The 20,191-nt window shown below is 43.3% G+C and overlaps 1 protein-coding gene across 12 annotated transcripts in view; it reads left to right on the top strand.

Moving 5' to 3' along the window:
- The window catches only part of MAP4K4 (mitogen-activated protein kinase kinase kinase kinase 4), a 170,877-nt gene that overhangs the window by 74,591 nt on the left and 76,095 nt on the right, over positions 1 to 20,191 (top strand). For all 12 annotated transcript variants that reach the window (XM_040584713.1, XM_040584705.1, XM_040584712.1 and 9 more), the window contains exon 3: positions 6,703 to 6,759. In XM_040584713.1, coding sequence (XP_040440647.1) covers positions 6,703 to 6,759 — 57 coding nt within the window. The remainder of the gene's footprint in view (positions 1 to 6,702; positions 6,760 to 20,191) is intronic.

Below are 20,191 nucleotides of genomic sequence, written 5' to 3'. Positions count from 1 at the left end.
TAAAAAACTTCTTGATGGCCTGAAGTTGAGGCCTTGTGGAAAAACGCATCACAGCCTTGCTGTTGGTGTTGCCAGTGAACGCTAGTTCATTGATCTTTCCTGCTTGGTGCTTGGGAGGGAGAAGGAAGAGGGGAATCTGTAAGCTCTGCTTGATAAGGGAATGAATGTTTTGTGTCATTTGAGCCAGGAAATATGTTGCCCTGGGGGATCCCAATTGGACTGGGATTGGCGTGACTGGGTAACGAAGGGCCAGCCATTCTTAAACTGCACCACTGCTAGATCTCTTGCCTTCCCCTTCCCCTGCAACACCCCCTTATTTTGGCAGCTTTTTTTCATCTGTTGCTCAATCATGTGTCTCAATGGCTGCGAACTGAAATGGGCGTAATCATCAGGCCTCATTTAGGCAAATCTGTCAAAGGTCCTATGGGAGATTGGCATTGTTTCCCAGGTAGAGTGGCAAGAGAGTTGTCTTCCATTGCAGTTCTTTTCCTGACCTCTCCCATCAGATAAAAACATCTCCTGCTGATCAGTGAGGCTAGCTGACCGCTGGGCAGGGTGCTGGGAGTCAGCAGAGATGTCTCCTAACTGAGCTCTGCCATTGACCTGTTGCAATCCTGGGAAAGTTAGAATGTGGTTTTTCTGCCATGGTTTTCCCACTATCCTTTTTTTTTTTTTTTTCCCCCTTCTTTTTTCCCCCCTCCCCTTTCTTTTCCTTTTTCCTGTTTAGGCAATGAGCTGTTTGGCAGAAAGAAGTGCCTTGGTAATGTATGTTCAGCGTCTTTCAGAGTGGGAAAGCTACCAGGAAAGTAGCAATCGAAGTAAAAAATAATTTTTTTTTAGCAGGTAACATGTTTTCACTCTGACCCTGGAAGTACAGGACTGATAATAACTGTGTGTCTTTCACACTTCACAGAATGCAGTACTATGCATGAGTAAATTGTCATTATTATTTCTTCAATAGACAGCTAGTGAGCCTGTGGATATCTAGAGTAGGGTAGAAAGTATATTGTTTTCTGTTTTGCTTTCCAGGCATCTGATGTCAAGAGTTAGACAGAGGGAAAACACAGAACCCTGTCCTGCCTTTGACTTAAACAGTGGGAGTCTTTAATAGCTTCTGCTTGGTTTGGGTTTAGAAGTCATCTAACAGGAAGAAAGAACATTGATGTTGGCCTTTTTTGGTTCTTGTGTGTTTCTGCAGTGATTTGCCAGGCTTTTGTACTGAGGTTGTTTGTTGATATTTATTCTAGAAGGAGCTTCCATGGCAGACAAACATTACCCCCTTTTTACAAATTTATCTCCATCACTGGAGGTTATGATTATTTAGCTTACAGAATGATGTATCAGTAGGAGCAACATTATTTTGGCTACAAATGCAACTAGGTAGACCTTCTACTTAAGAACATGTTAGATTTTATTATTCGTTTGATCTAGTCTTTCCAGGGAGTAGGAAGAAGTGTAAGAGTCCAAGTATTCGCAATGCAAAGCTGGTTGATCTGCAACTCTCTATGCTGGCAAATGACAAAAAGAACTGATGGTAAACATGCATTGGAATAATAAGGTATCATTTATTGCACTGGTGTGTGCAACCTAATAGTGGAGTATTGCACCATGGCCTGTTGCCTCAGGCTGGTAGGAGTTTAGAGCCAACTAAATGAGAAGCAAATTGAAAAGTTGATTTTGTCATGGGGGAATTGTACAGCACTGCTTAGAGGTGGTACTACAGTGAGTTTTCATTTTATAGCGTGTTTAAATCTATCCTGCTGCCTCTATGTACATTGTAGCAACTGAAACGTGAATTAGATTTTTTTCTCAATTTAGTTGCTTTTCTTTCTACAACTGTCAGTGTAGGTTGCTCAGAGGTTGGTTAATTGTGTATAGTACAGTGCACAAGATAATCCAAGCTTGCAAGTCTTGAGTCACGCATGCTGCCTTCCTTCCTCAGTGTGTGATGCTCCATATTCTACTTCTGTGCCATTTAGCTGGGAGGCAAGCTTCTGGGAACAGTCCCCCAAAAGGCACATTAATACACAGGTCAGAAACTGTGTTAGTAGGAGAATAACATTTCTGTGCATTATGTATCTTGGATAATTTTGGAGGGGGTAGGAGGTAAATGAGCTGATAGGGTTTCTTTTGCATTTAATTTGCATAGTTCTTTGATAACATTAAGACATCTTAGGGAAAAAAAAAGCACCATGAAAACCAGCACATAACACTGTTTGCCTTTGAACCTTTCCAAAACAAAAGTTTTGCAGTAATAATGTGTGCAGAAGAAGAAAGAGGCAAGAAGTAGGTGTATTAACTGAGTTGAAGAGTGTGGGTAAGCTTGAAATTTATAATGTTTTGCAGATCTTAGCAGTCTATTAAGGATTCCCCTTGTCCCCTCTGCTTTTCAATATGCATAAAGCCCACTGAGATGAGAAATAAACAGCATATTGCTATCAGACATGACTGGAAATATGCTTAAGTAGTGGATTCAGTTTAAGATCCAGTTAAATGCTGCAGTGTTGCTGTGTTGCTAAGAGCTGTATTTTAAAATACTCCATATATGATGAACTTTTTCTCATCCGCATGGGAAGAAATGGGACAAGATTTAGGGTCAGAAGGCGCAGCTCCATTGACTTGCTCATTCCAACAGGCCATTTAAAAATAGAATGGTGCAGTAGCAGTCTCAAAAATATTGTTATGTTGCTTCCTTGGGAGGATAAACAAGTGCTTTAATATGAGTAAATGCATGAAAAGAAAGGCGGGAGGATGCATAAGAAACAACAAGTAGTTTGGAAATCTTGGTTGATAAGATCTTAACATAGAATCATGGAATCATTTAGGATGGAAAAGACCTTAAGGATCATTGAGTCCAACCATAAAGCTAACACTGCCAAGCCCACCAATGGTCTAAGGAAGGGAATGTGTTGGTGGGCTCTTTTCCATGGGGGTGGGAGCCAGGCTCAGCTGACAATGTTGATGTTGTGTTGTGGCCCCCACCCCGAGACCTGGTAAACTCCACTCCTGGGATGATATAGCCTTTACTACCTGTTGATGCTACTACACAGTGCAACTTCTGCAGCCTCCTCAGTCTGTTGGCTCTGGAGACAGTCATCATGCTTAACAAGGTGTATCTGAGTTGCTGTCATCTTCATTGCATATTTAACTTTCTGGACAAGGGACAGGTATGCTGTGATCCCCAGCCTCTGCTATTTGGCATCTAGCAATATTTTAAGAAACTGCTGTTTTCAGTCATCATGCACGTTGTGCGATCTCGTGATGTTTTTCAGATACATGGATGGTAATTACTGACAATTTGCTGAAACAAAGCTGCAAGAACCTCTATGGTGCCCTGGGGAGGGGGGAACCTGGGACACTCCAAGGGGCTTCGACTCCACACAACACAGAGGCAGGGGCCTTATTCTGCAAGGAAAATGCTGTCCCACCGGAGTGTTAGCTGGCGGTGTTGCTGAGATGGTGTCTGGATGGGGGCCTTAATGGTTACCACATTTACGAAGTGCCCTGGGAGTTGGATTTTAATAAATTTTAATCCCAGGAGACTGAGTTTAGAGGGTTTTTGCCATCTACGACTTCTGCAGTTCTTTCGTCACATTCAACCACTTTGCATTTTTATTATAATTATTTTTAATGCAGACAAATTTTTCTGAAGCAGAAGCTGGCTATGAAAATCTGAAGATGGGTTTCCGAAATGAGAATGCTTAGCCATTTCATGTTGCAAGCAAAATTATACCAGCATGCTAATAGTTTGACAAGTCTGTTCTTGAGCAGAGCTGTTAAGCAGATAAACAAACAAAAACTCTGCTCATGCTTATGTGTTGTGCTTGTGATGTTTGCTTTTCCCCCTCTCTCTAAAAATGATTTTAATGAAAAGAATGTGGCTTCAAAATGTCCTTTTACTTCTCTCATATAAATTAAAGTCATGCAGCCCCCCCCATATATGTAGATGCTTAGAATGTGAATGCTGCATACATTATGAAAAAGGAATTTGGAGTAATTTTAAACAATATTCTGAAATGACCAGGGTTTAAATTTGGCCTGGGATACTGAGCAGCCCACACTTCCCACAGTCTGCAGTTCCCTTGCTTTCCAGTCCCTCAGGAGGGTTATGGAGAAGCTTTTCCCATCTCCGCTGCAGAGACAGCAAAGTGAAACACGAGCAATCGCTGCGCTTTGCAGTAGCTGTCGTGGCCCAGGTTTTCACAGGGACTAGTGGAGGCACCAGCAGGATCCCGTAAAGCTGCCGGGGAAGGGCGGCTGGGCTGGCGCGCATTAGTCATCCCGAGTGGGCCAGTCTCACAAGGAGGAACGTCATCTTGAGAAAAGCTGTGAAGCTGAGCCCTGGGAAATTTCAGGCTTCTCTCTGGAAATAGCAAGCCCACCAGTAGTTTGTAGATCTAAAAAGACAAATGGAACAAAATTTCCATAAAATATGTGGCATCTTGTGGATGTCTTGCTACTTTTCTGTGTACCACTTTTTCTGCTTAGAGTATGTTCTGCCACCATTTTAGTGTCCCCGCTTTGCTGCAGAATGAACAGTGGAATGGTATTTCACTGGTTTTTTGAAAAGTGTCTTCTTCCTCAGCCCTCCTTAGTATTATGAGCTTTTGTCCTCTGAGATGTCCTTTTTCCTCTCTTACGTTTAGCATATTCCTTTTGTACCTCAAACTGTGCTTCCCCATGCCCTTGGGCCTTTTAGTTCCTTCCACAGAGCTGTGGAAAAGAGGGACGGAGCTTAGAGGAGGCATTTTTCCACCTCGATGTAAAACATTTTCCCCTCCTCCCTTGGTGGGATAGTAAATCTTGAAGAGAAGACCACAGGCTTTTGTCATTAGGCAGAGGTCCAGGGTGGGAAATTGGAGTTGCATCTCTCCTGGGCTTGCTGAAAGGCTTTGGTTCAAGAAGTAGTAAGGTCAAGGTGAGGTCAGGCTTGGCCGCTGCACACATGTTATGACCCTAACTTTGTTTCAAAATTGAAACCAGCTTAAGACCAGGCTGTAAAAAGAAATGCATGCCATAAAGAGAATTTACAGAGCCGGCAGAAGCCCGGGTACAGTAATTTATTTATAGAAAGCATGTGGATTGGTTAATAAGGGGAGAGCGCAGCACGAGAGTTGTGAAAGAAAGCTGAGGCTGTGAGTTCTGCAGTATTTCATCCTTTCTAATGCACCAGCGTTGCCTGGCCATTACTTCCATGGAGGGCATCATAAGGTGTGGGGTCAGAATTTCTCCAAAGAGACTAGTGGTTTGGGGTGCTTCAGTTCTGGGGTGCCAGTCTCAAAGAGTCTGTGAAGAGGTTAAGAAGTTAGCCCAGGGGAAAAACCCACTACTGATGTCCATCAGCTATAGTGGATGCTACATAAAGGTTTCTGCCTAGGAAACTTAGAAATTGGTGAGGAGAAAGGTAGAGGAACTGCGACATTAGTGAAATGTTTTGTTGTGTGTTTTATCATTATTTGTGATGAAAGTGAGGAAATGTAGTGGGCATACCTCTTGCTGCAGAGCTTGACTGGTTCAGAGAAGAGCCTTTGGGAATGATGCTTGTGAAGGGTGTTGGGAGACCAGGCTGTTTAACTGGAAGTCTCAGGGCAGACTGCTGGGTGTTAAGTGGAGAGCTGAAAAATACCAATACTAGGGCCATTTCTAAGTGCCTGTTAAGAAAAAAAAATACAGAACAGCTAATTGAGCCGGCCCCACCTTGTGTAAAAACATACTGGAGAAAAACAGGTTTTTTGTCAGAAGTCAGCTGAGGCGTGTTACAGCCCACCACTGCTGGAGGGGCCCGTGGTGCTGCCTGCCTCCCCTCCCAGCCGTGCGGTCTGCCTCCTGCCAGCTCTGGCTCTGCGCTGACTGCAGAGCAAACCAGTTTGATTTCCTGATCTGCAATCCTTCGCCCCACCCTGCAGTTTGCTTTTTCTGTGCTAACTTTCTGCCATTTTAGTGATCTCAATCAGCTTATCATATGATCCAATGAGTGCCAGAAGGAGCTCAGTGCTCCCCAGAGAAATTTGTGACAGGAGGCTGGAGGGAGGCAGGGGAAGGAAGGGTAGGATCTCTCCACGGCAGGAGCTGGGATGTATTAATTCAGCTCCAGCTGTACTGAGAAACCATACCCTTATGGTGGTGTAGTTAAAGGAGACAATGTCTTGTTCTTGTCTAGCTATTGTGAGACAGGCGAAGAGAGCTATTGCAGGTCTGATGCATCTCTTGAAGATACCTCGCTTTGTTTTACTAGTGAAGATCAAAACAAAGAGAAATGTCCTTTTGCAATGCCCTAAGTATGCTTGTGTTTACCTAGTAATATGTCACCCTGGTGCTAGGCACTGATGCATAGAAATAAAACATGCAAAACATGGAGTTTAACTATTCTGGCATGTTAATAAACTATTGTTACTGACAATGAGCTTTGCTAAAGTAAATAGAAGGGAAGGTGTGAATGTAATCTTTGCTTAATCTTGATAATCATCCTTTTAATGTGGAGAAAAAGAAATGGATTCTAAGATTTGTATAAGAAAAATTTAGAAATAACCTTTTTTTTTTTAGCCATTTAGAGTATTTGTTGTTTTTTCATACGAAGTATCAGAAGGGTCCAGCATGGTTTGGGAAAACCCAGTCGCTGGAGCTCTTGTCTGAATGTTTTGTTCTGTTTGTATTGAAGGGATTGGTGAGATGCTGGCGCTGATGATTCTCTCTCTTATGCAGGGTCGGCATGTCAAAACGGGTCAGCTGGCAGCCATCAAAGTCATGGATGTTACTGAGGTGAGTAGAGGAACATTCTGCTTTATTAGTAATACAGGTAAAATCTAATAATGAGAGGTGGCATATGACTTACCTTGTATTTATGTTGAAGGGCATAGTCCTTCCATGTGAACATTTGCTTTCTGTTTGCAGGACCTGACCTCTCGAGCCTGTCTGCCCTTTACGAATTTTCTATGTGCTTGTGTGCAGGGGCCTCTGGCCTTCACAAATTGCTTAGCTGGTCCCAGGTGCATAAGCACACATAGCCCCCTTTCAGAAATTTCTCAGAAGTGGGAAAAAAGTCAGATTCCTCGCTTCCCACAGTTTTTCTCTTAAGTGTACCATCTTGATTTTACCGAAAAAGAAGGTGAGGAGGCTCCTTGCCATAGAGGACAGTGGTTTCCCTGGTGCATTTGCAACCTACAAAGGGTATACGTTTATTCAAAGGAATGGGTCCAATAAAATTCCAGGAAGCCTAAAAGCAGAAACATCTGCAGGAATGATGAGCAGACTGCTGGCAGAATTCAGCAGTGTAAAGTAGTAGTTGTAACTGACCCAGGGGGATTTACTGTGGAGCTTTAGATGGGAACGATGAGGAATTAATCCAGCCAAAGAAATAAAAAATATATGACTATATTTGAATCCTTAGATGTCTTGCAGTTTATGCTGTTCAAAAAACAGTTTAAATTATGTCTTCAAAACAGATCAGGAAAAGCATGGGGTTTTCCCTGTTGATTCCATTTGTGTTTTATAGAGTTATATCCACAAATGAACAACAACAGCTTCATATTTAAAATCCATTGAGATCCTCCTCTGTGATACCTGCAATGCTTGACTGATATCACAGTTCTGAGGAATTGCACCTCTTCAAACCAAGCATCTTATTTGCTGAACTCCTCAATCTCATATAGGTATTAGGAGGAAAAACACGCTGATGCATGTGTGTTGCACATAGTAGGGGTCTTTGGCAAGCTGGTTATATTAAGCAAAACTCCTACAAGGGTGTTGCTGCAAAATGTTTTATATTTTAGTGTGTGTATATAGGTGCCAACAAGTAAAAATGGCCTTGGAGACAAGCTCCTAGGCGAGTGGCTGGGCTGTAATGGGTAAGCAGAGAGGAGAGGGAGGAAAACAAGAAGGCAGGGTTAGGTCAACTGATAGGACTTCAGTCATATCTCTGAATCTCTTTCTGATCGATGGGCACTGTGACTGCCCCTCTCTAACTTAAGCTGTTGTGTCTGCCAAGAGCTAGACATTCTTGCTTTGTAAGATGACCTGATAAAAAGCAATTTTCAGCTGGAGATTTTCAAAGGCTGCCTTCATGAGGAGGCAGTGCTCTCGCTGCAGTTAACAAGCAGACAAACCAGAGAAGAATGAAGGTGAGTTGACACACAGTGAATGTTCTTTGCACAGCAAATGTTTCCATTTGTGCAGCAGTTTTATGCAGGGCAGCTTGCTGGACTGTGCACAGCAAAAGGCTTCTTCCATAACATTAAGACTGGCTGTACTGCACACTCCCTCTGTTTTTAATAGCGTATATTAATCACAAACAGTTGTAATGGAGAGGTTGCACAGCAAAAAGAAAACAATTGGAAAATGCTATATAGTATGGCTGAGCTCATGTTGCAGGAGATGGCTTGTGTTTTGAAAGTTTTTGTAATTTTTGGCTGGTTTTGAAAAACTAGTGGTATATTGGCGTGGTCTATCTTATCTCACAAACTCATGCTTTTTTAGGGGATGAAGGGCAGTCAGAGGGAGGAGCTTGGAGATGTTAGCCCCATGCAGCTTAGAAGTGTTGTGATTCCTACCAGTGAAGCTCATGTGTTTTTGCTTCAAAGTAATGAGTCTGCAGAGGCTGAAAATGTGATGTAAATTCTTCAAAGTCCTGCTAAGTCAGCTCAACTTTTTAACACCAGGCATGGATGATATTATTGCTAAGACCAAGCATGGGTGATACTGTTACATGTACCATTTTCTCAGTGGCACATGTGGGCACAGGATATTCCCATCCACTCTTGCTCACTGGTTCCTTGCCTGTTTCTCAACACTTGTGCCGGCACAACTGCCCCAGGGCCAGATGGTGACCTGGATCAGTGAACAGGCCCCAGTTCTAAGCTAAAAATACTCTCACTTCTCTCTTTCCCCTGGTTATTTATAACCTGGATCGGTTCATTGATCTAGTTTAGCGCATGACATTACAAACAGTTGTGCCGTCGCTGTGAAGAAGGTGGCATGAGACTGGAAAAGAGCTGCTGCCAGCCATGGGGGAGAAAGGGCAGTAGCTCAAATTGACTTTGCTGGTAGAGATGTCCGTATCATCAAGCCATGGCTTCGGTTCCTCAAGGGATGGTTTCATGAACGCCTCCTTCTGCTGGTGGACTGTGCAGCTGCATCCTCGTTCTAGCTCACCACAGCTTATGGGGTCGGTGGGAGGAGAGAATGTGGGGACAGAGGGGGCAGTGACTGCCACCCTCAGCACTGTCCTGAAAGAAGTGCTGAAGGAACCACAACCTCAAATTTACCATCTCTGCCTGCTTCACAAGCTACAGTTAGATGAACTGCTCTGGTAAGCTAATGGTAACACTGTGTTCATGCCCTTGGGGAAAGAGGCTTGAGTGGGAAATTCCACAAAACTGAAATTGTGTTTTTTTTTTGATGAGCGGCTACTGAAGCTCTAGGTGCTTTGTGCCTCTGTGCATGCTTTACTGGCAGCGATATGCCTTTCTGCTTAAATACAAGTACTGCCGTAGAGGATATCTGTGTTGTCTAACCTGCCTTGAGAACAGACACAAGGCTTTCTTCTGGGATACCTCTGATCCAGTGCTTGCCTTGCCAAACGCTTAACAAGGTAGAAAGCCTAACGTGATGGCATGCTCTGTGGGCACACCCCAAATTTTCAGTTTTGAAGCCCTCAGTTCTGCAATTCACACATTGCTCAGGATCAGCAAGGTTACGTCAGTTCTGGGCTATAAAGCTTTGATCACCCAAATGGGAGGGCTGTCAAAGTCAGAGTGGTGGCTTACCTTAGACGTTTTGGTTGGCGTGAAGAAAACAAGGCAGTATAACCTCCAACTAGAGACACCAAAAGAAACTTTACAGCTCTGTAATGTACATGGCGCTGTGGAAATGCTCTTCATCCTTCTCAGCTTTTCTTGTGGTTTTCTCTTCAGATTTTAATTTTGAAAAGAATGGTGGTAAGGATGAGAAAAGAGGAGGTGGGCTGAAGATATCAGCTTGATCTTTGAATATATTATGACTAGTTAGTACTGCTGCCTGAAACAGGGGGGTGTTGATGTGCATAAAACTTTCCTGTCTCTTCCACTTTCCTCCTCTCTAAACAAATTAAGAAAAGACTCAGAAGATTGAGTGGATCTTTATAGATCTTTAGATTTACAGCACTAAAGCAAGCACTAAAGGAACTGTAAGATCTGCAGGATCTGTAAGTCTTCCTACATAATGGTGCATATGTAGGCCCTATTTTCGCTTTCTGAAGGCGAAGCTAGAGCACGTGTAGGGTGAAAAAATTTCACTGGAGCATAGAATGAATAAAACCAAAAAACCACCAGTTGACATCAATTGACAGCTATTCTGTTGTTGGAATGAGCCCAATGACCGTAAAAGGGGAACAGTACGAACAATCAGCATGTACATGCTTTAAAAATTATTTTCCAAAATGTACATATGTAGGATGACTCTCAGGCTGCCTGTGTGTTGTGGGGAGAGGCACGATTGGAGAGATTCCTGTAGTCTGTCTTTAATCTTTTTATTGTAGGATCTCTGTTCCTTTTGGGGCATTGTTTTGGAGAAGGCTGTGTTCAGTCCATGCTGACCCCTTCCACTCGCTGACCCTGCTGTTAGGTTGCCTTAAGCTCCTTGCTGTGCGCTGGTGTGCGGCACTGTAGCATACCAAGTGAGCTGTGACTGATGTTATCAGATGCAACAACACAAGTATGCTGTAAGATTTGGCAGTCACTGTTTTAGTTAGAAGAATCCATTTTCCTGCGAAGCAAGTAACATTTAAAACCTTAGCAAAGCTTACTTGGCAAATCTGCCTGCATCTAAGCTGTTAACTTGCATTAGACCTTAAACAGATGGCTTGATTCTGCTTAACTGTTTTGGAGGCTTTCTTTGCAGCTGCATGGTTGTTTCCAGTGTTACTCCTGTGTTCCCCTTCCAGCGATGCTTTTCTCTTTGAAAGGTTTAGTAGCTGATTTTGAGGGAAAAACACAATCGCTTCGTTTCTGTTTGTTATAACCCCTGATGCTGCTGCTGCTTCCTCCTACCTCTTCCCACACACACTCTTGGCATCCCTTGGGAAAGTTTTCCGCATGCCTTTTTTAATAGCAGCATTTCTCAGCTCTTGTGCCCAGTGTTTCATGACTTGTCCAGTCTAGTCTGTGTAAAATTATGCTAAGTAAACAACTGGATGCTGTATCCTGCTGATGTATGAAAGAAGCTGGATTGCTTTCAGTGCTTGCCTGTCTTGCCCTTTCTGTACGTGCTCTGCAGAAAAATTAACAACCCCAAACCAAAACCTCCAGGCCTGTAGAGAAACATGGCACATCTCCTGTACCTAGACAGGAAAGGTTACCCGAATTATTAATTACCATCTTCCTAACTCTACTGACTGCTTTTTTCTGTTGCAGTAGGCAAGTCACTTAGATTCTTGTGAGTCTCTTGTCTTACAGCCTACGTGGTGTTATAAACTGCGATCATATGGATGATCTATCCATCATCCATAAGGCATCCCAAAAGTGGTCTGCAGAAACACTGCAGATAAATAAAAATGTGTGTGTTTTCCCACACATGCAAGCAAACAAAAGGAAGAGAAAACAAAAATAATAAACACCAAAAGTTTGCGCTTTTATGTGGGGGGGTGTCTTTTTTTTTTTTTTAATTTTTTTCATGGAAACCCATAGACAGTCTGTGGATTTTGATTTGTTTGAAGGGAAGAAAATTACAAAGTTGATGCCTCACTCTAGAAGGCTGGGAAATGCAGATCCTGATCCTCTCAGCACTGTGCAACAGAACTGAATTAAGCCAGTCTGAAGAAGCTGAATATGGGCTGACCTTTTAGTGTGGAGACATGAATGCACTGCTTTACCTGGCTTAGTGCAGCTGCCTGATAAAAGTACTTACATACCAGTCCATGGCTGTACTTACTGTGAAGTTAGCCAAAGCAAGCAAACCTGAAGCCAGTAGAGCTACCAAAAGCCTTTATCATATCCCTTCCTTTTTTTGTGAATTGGGGAAAATGGATCAGGGACCGAAAAATCCAGATTGTTCCCATGGGCAGTATTGGCACCCTGCTTGCTTGTCCCTCAAATGTGAGGTTGCTTACTGCTAGTCTGTACAAAATGTTGTAGTCTTTGGTTAAACAGTTACCTGGTGAAACACAGAAATTCTGTGGAAAAGGAATAAATAGGAAAGATATTTACAATGTGGACAGCCCTTCTGCTTAGTCTGTTCTGAAGCTGATTAACCTCTGATCTCTTTGAGGGTTTAGGTCAAAACAAAAGAAAAAGGGGTGGGGGGGTGGGGAGGAGAAGGGGGAAAAAAAAGGTTGCTTGGAACTTTCTATTACAGTTCAGAGGAGAACAGAGCCAGACAGAGTGGTCCCTTGAGCTGTAATGTCTGCTTTGGTAGGAGGTCAGAAAGAGCTACAATAGTCTTGCAGCCAGCGGGGCAGCCTTTTTTGAGCTGCAGGGCATTTGTGTAACTTACTGTTCTCCTCCTTAATTTGAGATCCTGCACCTACCTCTGCTGCATGTCCTTGCTCAGCAGCTTGGCACAGTTCTCCCTGCTTTACCACCATGGCCCTGATGCCAGGAGGCTCAGCCCTGCAGTGCTGGCAGGATTGTGGTGCTGGCTGACATCTCTGTGGGACCAGGCTCTGCAGCCGCTCCTGTCAGCTCCATGCTGCTTGCTTTTCTGCGAGATCCCTGTTTGGGTCATGCAGAAGTCATCTTGTCTGTCTTCAGCATGACAGCTATGCATAGGACCTCGCATGGGGGCTCATGGTGTCCAGCAGGTCACAGTGCCCTTGTCCTTGGGTGGCAGAGCAGTGCTTAGCCTGCCAGCTCACACTCAGAGTAGAGCAACATGTAACTCTGGAGAGCCTTTTGTCCTCACATTCATTCAAGGAGCAGAGACTTTTATCTCCCAGCAAGGCAAATACATCTAGCACCTGGCTTGAGTCGGTTCTGCAATTTTTGGACATGATCCAAGAAACTTTCCTGGAGCAGTGCTGGCACCAGTTTGGATAAAGGACAGACTTTCACTCTCTTCATCTGAGTCCTGGGGTAGTTAGTAAGACTGTTGCACTGGAGAAGCTCATCTGGGAAGGGGAGGATGTCAGATTTGATGCAACTGCAAGAGGGAGGTTGAATAGGGTGCACCGTATGTGGTTTGAGCAGAAAGCCATGGCTGTTTCCAAGCAGCTTGGGAGATGATACACAACATGGATTAACTGGAGAGAACTGGTGTTGAGCACCAAGGCTCTGCGCTGCTGTGTCCCAGCAAAGAGCAACTTTACACTGATAATGTGTGATTGGGGGAAAAATGGGCAACAAGGAGAGAAAAAGAGATTTAAAACATTTATACATGCTTGGTTCTCTATCTACTTTTTTCAGCATACGGTTTCTTCTTAGTGCAGGATTTCCTCCTGAGTGGAAGACTGTTTGCATGCACAGCCTATTCGTTGGTTGTCCTTGTGGGCATACTGCTCTATATATTTTAACATGCTTGTTTTGGAACCTGACTGTTTCAAGGCTGGAAGAAACAAATGCTTTCCTTTTGCCAGGAAGGTCCTTGAGGGCACCATTGCTGCCCCACCAGCATCTATTATCTTTCAACAGCAAAAGTGCTTTGACTGTGAAGGCTTCATGATGCTCATTTAGTAGTATTCCTGTTGCATGGCTTTTCAGCTGAGGCCAAGAGATGGCTTCATACTCAAGGTTGATTATGGATCACCGTGTTAAGAAAGTGCAAAGAAAACGGTGTTGCCTCTGCCTTCTCCTCATCTGTATGCTTATGCCAGGTCTGATGTGCAAGGTTTTTGTCTTGTCTAGCAGAAAATGTTTTGCTGGTGCTCTGTAAATCGCAATGTGGTTTAGATTACACAGACTAAATTTGTGGCCACATAAAAGGAACTTTGCGGTAGTTTGGAGCACAGAAGAATCTCCTTGTTTTAGTGAGACAGCTTTAAAATTTTGCCTACCTGGCTGTAAGAGAACCAGATAACACTCTGCTGTAGCACAACAGATGATGCTCAGGATATGCTCCTCATCTGTGGCACTGAGATCTGTTACTGCTCATCAGTATGTGAGAACACATGCTTAGTACTGGAACATAATGGAAACTAGAAGGCTGTGTAGGCTACAGCTGACTTCCATTGGCAGAAGGGCAGGATTGCGTATTAAGAAGATTTTTCTGCATGTCTTGAGCTCTTTGTACAAGTCTGGACTGTTTCTTCAAAAATGTCTTCCCTTTGGTCTGATGGTGCAACTGCATTGACACACTCAGAAGGAAAGGATAAGTCATCTAGGTGAGCTATTGACGTCTGTTACCATCACTGTAATGAGCAGGACAGGTGCTTGAATTCTAGCTTTTGGGCACTGTTTACCAGTCCAAGTGGGCAATACTCATGCATTTAAAAGTAATCCTGTGCCTGGTTTTCTTCAGTCCTTAGGCTTGGTACCTGCAGTAATCTGGAAACCTGCTAACAGTGACAAGGCAGTCACTAATGACAGTGTGATTTCATATGTATGTGAATGACTGGTAGCATGTATCTATGTTAGGGAAATCTAGACCCTAATGCTAACAGTGATGATGGCTTAGTGTGGGTAGTATGCAGATACTTTCACAGTTGTGATATTTAACCTACTGGCCATACCTGCACCGACGTGAATTTGAGCAGTAATAGTGTGCACAAGTTCTAGTGATGGAGCATTTCTTCTGAGCCAAGGGGAGCATTTGTGCAGGTGGCCTTGATGCGGGCGATTTGTTGCTGCCTTCCCAAGCACTGAGGTCTGTTTGTTTGAGGTGTCTGAGGAGATTTGAGTTCTGATGGGAAACAAATGTTTTATGTGCAGATAACAGCAAAAAGTACAGGGCTGCATTTTGTATCATTTCTGTCAGACATGCAGCACAGCTCAATTAACCCCTGGTGAATCAGACACATTGTCTACTCAAGGGAAACAAGGCAACCCTGTCAATATAGTGTTAAAGCATGTGTGCTCTTGCCAGTTTGGGCAGAGCAAAACGAACAGGGATTGTGACGGAGCATTGTGCTTTCATTTTAGCAAGTATCTAGGCTGAACTTGTGTCTGTGGCATATTCCTCCTACCTGAATAGTCAAGCAAGAGATCCTAGGTCAAGTATAAGCTGTTGTCTTTCAGAGGTGCACTTGAAAATTTGGTTTGGGCATTAGGATCAAAGACAGGGGAATTAATTTTCTGTTTTTGTTAAAGGGGCTATATGTGCTTGAAATGTAATCTTCCTTGACTGTTTTTAATTGTGATTTCATAAACCACACCTGCCCGTGGGCTCCTCCTGTTTTTGCTGCGACATTCCGTATTTTTATCTTGACTTCCTAAGGAAATGAGGCTTCTTGGCAATATTGCCTGTGTCCTGTCTGCTTTTCCACCAATTACCTTTTGGATCTGCTGGCCAACTTTGGCCAAATTTGATGATGAGGAAAAATTCCAAAGATACAAAGTCCTGACAAGTTATGTGAATACTGGCAAGCTGTGTGGAGGAGGGAGAGGCTGAAATTTATAGCCTCTGCTTTGGGAATGGTAGGCAGACCTTAGCCACTGTCCGTTATCAGTCAGCTGGCCACTGTTTTGCAGTAAATCAGGAGGGCTTTTTTTGTTTGTGGTTTTTGTTTTGTTTGTTTGTTTTGTTTTGTTTGTTTTTTTAAGAAAAAGTTATAATGCTTGACTTTCCAGTGAGTGCTGCAACTATAGGAATGTGTGCAGGGTAGCACATGCAATCTACTTTTAAGCATTTTAGAATCTCCCTTTGGTTCTTGCTTTAGTTTATGGGTCCACAAATAGTCTTGTACATTTGGGATTATCCTGCATGATCTCTCTCCTCTTTTTCATTCTTAACATGTGCATATGTATATATAAATCTAAAATAGCAATGTTATTCTCCAGCATTTAATGAGACAAAATGGTTTGCTCTGAGTCCCTTGACAGTGTCCTTTTGCAAGATGCAGTTTGAGTAATTGTGTAGGGAGTTGTTGGCTAAAATACAGTCTTAAAGCCCAGCTCCTAAATCTAGAGATTATGGCAGCAAGTGCTAATGCTCAAGGAACTGGGAATTCATTGTACTCTAAGCTGGCTTGTAACCACGGTAAATGCTCCCCTTGTGCCTAACAGGAAAGTGTTCTTCTGCCCCTGTGTCTAGTCTCTTAAATATGCAATTGGAGGCACACGGCTGAGCTAAGCATTAAAAGAGCCTTGAAGATGCTGTGTAAACTAGTTTGGCTGATCAGTGTAGGAGAAGATGCTGTTTGTCTCTTGAGCCTAGAAGTGTCTCAAGTTCTTTCCAACAAGGGTCCTGTGTACATTCCTCTAGATAGGTTTAATCCAAAAGGGATTAAAGCCCACTGAGTGTGCTTTGTGTAGCCTCTCTGGCAGAGAACATTTTTCTACTGTTAAATAAAAGTGCAAAGGTGTTGTCATTAAATTGTAAAGAGTGGTGCTTCATAATAAGCACATGGTTTAGTTTTGCTCTTCTTTCTGTGCCATCTCTCTTAGTAAGACCCTGCTTCAAGCATGATTAGGCCAATGGGAGTCTGGCCAAAGAGGCATCTTTTTGTTCTGATGATTCCCTGTTGATTTTTTTCATGTCAGGTTTTATTTCTCAAATGTTTTGATCTGAACGGGTGTGTCTGTGAGAAGTGAGGGAGTTAGCAGCAGCAGAAGCTACTGTTCCTGTGTGGAGAGCAAGCAACATTGGTGTTGTGTTTTGCCTCACATCCACCAGGTAAAATAGTAGGTTCTTTACCCAGCACGTCACTGGTGCAAAAGATGTGGTGAGAGTTTATCAGCCTGCTCTCTTTTGCACCTAATTCTGCAGGATAATGGGGGCCTTCACAAGCGTCTCTCTCTCTGCCTTGTGGAGGGGTCAGTTCCAAAAATAAACTTTCGATATTTTGCATGTTGGTTGGTGTATGAGTTGTTTCTGCAGTGCTTCACTAGAGCAGGGATATTTTCCATTGTAGCTCCTTCTTCCCGAACTAAATTTTAGTGTCTGATTCTAGAGCTGGTAAGAATTAAGTGGAAATCCTAGTGTAAATGCAGCAGTCCACGGACCTTCAGATAACAGTTACCAGTCTGGCAAAGCACCTTGGCTCTGTGTGCAAGAGCAAGACAGGAGAGTGTCCATGATTCCTGAAAATAATTTTCTTATGTGGTGTATTTTACTGAATGGAATTGGGCCAAGAGACCACAGGCAGCAGGGAGGGCGAGCATCCCCATGGCTGGCTGCTGGCTGCTTGGCTTCCCCTGCGCTAACCTGTCCTCCCAGCCAGGCAGCTGTGAGTCACTGCTGTGGAAACAGTGATGCAAAGGCAGCACCATTAAGGAGGGTTTTATTTGTTTCTTGCGTATTTTACCTCAGCGGCCTTTTCTCTAGCATTTATTGGTGTTTCCTCTCTTTGAGCCTGTGAGAAAAACCCATTATTTATAAATGAGTTAGTTGTTTTTCACTCTGAATTTTTCTCTTTGCTTCTCTTGCTGTGCCCATTTGCAACAATTTGTTCAAATGGGAGGCCTTGAGTCAATTATAAAATGAGAGTTGCACTGATTTATAGATCAGAGCAAACAAATCGCCACTCAAATTTGAGACCCTGAGGGTGATGTCAGTTCCTATTTCAGAATTGCTGCTGCTCCTCAATTCTGGTTTGGGAAGAGTTTGGGAAATGTACCTAGCCCAGTCTTGATTTGGAACACAAATTGTTAGTTTGCACTGTTCTTGTAAAAATGGACGGATCAGTGTGCAAATGCAAACACATTCTCTTTCCCATGGCTACAAAAGTAAACAAACAAACATGCATGTAAATTCAGGAAAGGATTTCTCCCACTGGCAGGAAAGGAAGGAGGAACAGTTGCATTTTCTATTTGTAAATATTCAGATGGCATCCTGTTGAGATAGCAGTGCTTCCTCCTGACATAGGTGTCTATGGGTTTTCACTATTTTCTATTTACTTCTCCCTCAAGATGTGATTTCACAATACAGCAAAGCCAATCTGATGTCTGGCTGCTACTGTAGGGGCATCCCCGGCTCTCTCCCCCTCCCCCCTTTCCCAGCTCCTCATGTACCATTTAGAGGGCTCCACTGGCAAAGAAGTATTTTCTTTTTTGTTTTGAACACAGATTAGCTTTCTACTGTTTTTGCCCCAGCAAAAGCTGGCTGCCGGGGGTGGGTGAGAGGGGCCAGGCAGGGCAGGGAGTGGGAGAGGCAGCCAGCAGCCAGGAGCAGGTCTGCAGCAGCAGCATCTCTGCAGTGTTAGAGCTGTGAGGCCGCCTGGGGCATGTATCCCAGCAGCCATCCCTTTGAAGTGTGAACCCATCGGGGAAGCTGGCTGCGACGCCTTTCCGACAGCCTGGATGCATCTTCCTAGGCCACCTGCGATGGTCGCTGAGGGACTGTTTGTGGTGCTCCACACCTGCAGATACAGGAATAAAAGAATGGAGTGTAAAAGTCTTCTGCAGGTATTCCCCCACCCTCTGATTCTTTCCACTGTGCAACAGGCTATTTTTAGTCTTGTTTGCTTGCCTCAGAAATTACTTCACTTTCTGCTTTGGACCATTTCCATAACATTTATTTTGATTCTTAATTCCAATGTTCAGAATAATGTCAGAGCAAAGAATTGCTGGGTGGCAAGCTCGGTTCCAATGGCAGAGCCAAAAAACACGTGCTGAGGATGTGATGCCAGCTGCCTCTCATGCAGTGACCCGTGGGAGATTGGCTTAGGTGAACCACATTTTGGACCATGCCCCGTATTTGCAGGCAAAGAACCTTGTTAATCCTGAGTTTAATGGTGCTTTGGTTAGTGAATAGCAAAAGAAAACAACCCTTTAGTGGGCTAATCCAGGTAGGCAAAGTAGATCTACCTCTGAAAGACATCTGTTTGCTTTAAGTGAAGTCCGGAATCAAAAGCCCAGCCTGCCCTTGCTGTGCATGCTTGTGTGAATTGCTTATTCACTGGATATCACATTTTATTCCTCCAGATATTAGTTAGGTATGATTTAAATCAGCAGTTTCTTTGGCAATAATGCGGTCTTAAGGTATATAAGGTGTTAGAGCAGACTTCACTGTGGGAGACTGCTCATTTTACCATTGTTGCATATGATACAATGATTTGCCACATTGAGGTATATAAAAAATATAGTTAGTTTCCTAACAGGTGAATTTCATATAGGTGGTTGATAAAGCAGAAGAATGCAAATCAGTGGGTTTGGGCAGATTGTTGTAGTTTCATAGGAAAGACCTGCTGACACAGTAGCATCCCTGAGGCAATGCTGGATCCAGAGGGGGTGAAGACTGACGGGCAGTTAATAGGAATTTTTCGTAGAGAAAAATGAAGATGTTTCTTCACTGGTCTTCTCTGCAGCTTGGTGATGCATGGGATGAATACAATTTTGGAAACTCAGGTATTCAGGAATTGTGTGTTTGGTGGACAACAGAGATCGTGCCTATTGCTAAGGTACAATATACACCAAAAAGTTGTATTTCAGTGTTTGAGATTAAAAAAAAAAAAGATGACATCTAGTATCAAGCCTACATTCTTGTAAATTTTCTACATTTTTTTTTTTCTGAGTCTTAAGAACCACTCATGATGGATGGATGCCTGTTTTGGATTAGGGGTCTAATCCATGATTATTCAAAAAATACTGGTATTCATCAGCCTTTGGAAGACAAATAGCTACCTAAGAGTGTGGATAAACATCCACAAACACTCTGCTTAGCATGGTTCCACAAGCTGTTACATGCTTCTGGAGACATGGCCATCTTGACCTGGCATGGCTGATGAGCTGTCATCTCTTGTGCAAGTGTTTGTATACATATATCCTCTTGACTGCACTCAAAGCAAGTACTTGTGTGACTGCTGTGCTTTTGGCCATCACCAGAGGGCTTCAGAGTGAGAAACCTTCTTGCCTTCCACATGATGTCAAGAGCCAGAAGTTTCTTCTGAAACCTGATACACAGCAACGTAACAGGGACCATTGAGTTATGAGACCATAGAAGCTTACTGGTGTTGAGCAGTTTTTTGTATCTTCCATTCAGAGAACTCATTTCACCTGAGTTTTTTTTTTTTTTTTTCCTTTTTAAGCTCTTTTTATTATCTTTACAAGATGAATGGTAAAACAGGGCCTTACTTGGCCCTCCAGGTGTGAGGCAAGTAGGGCTGGTGGGCAGCTAATAGCAGATAAAGGGT

Source organism: Falco naumanni, chromosome 2 (assembly GCF_017639655.2).
Source record: "Falco naumanni isolate bFalNau1 chromosome 2, bFalNau1.pat, whole genome shotgun sequence".
NCBI lineage: Eukaryota > Metazoa > Chordata > Aves > Falconiformes > Falconidae > Falco > Falco naumanni.
This window is presented reverse-complemented; position numbering and strand designations above follow the sequence as displayed.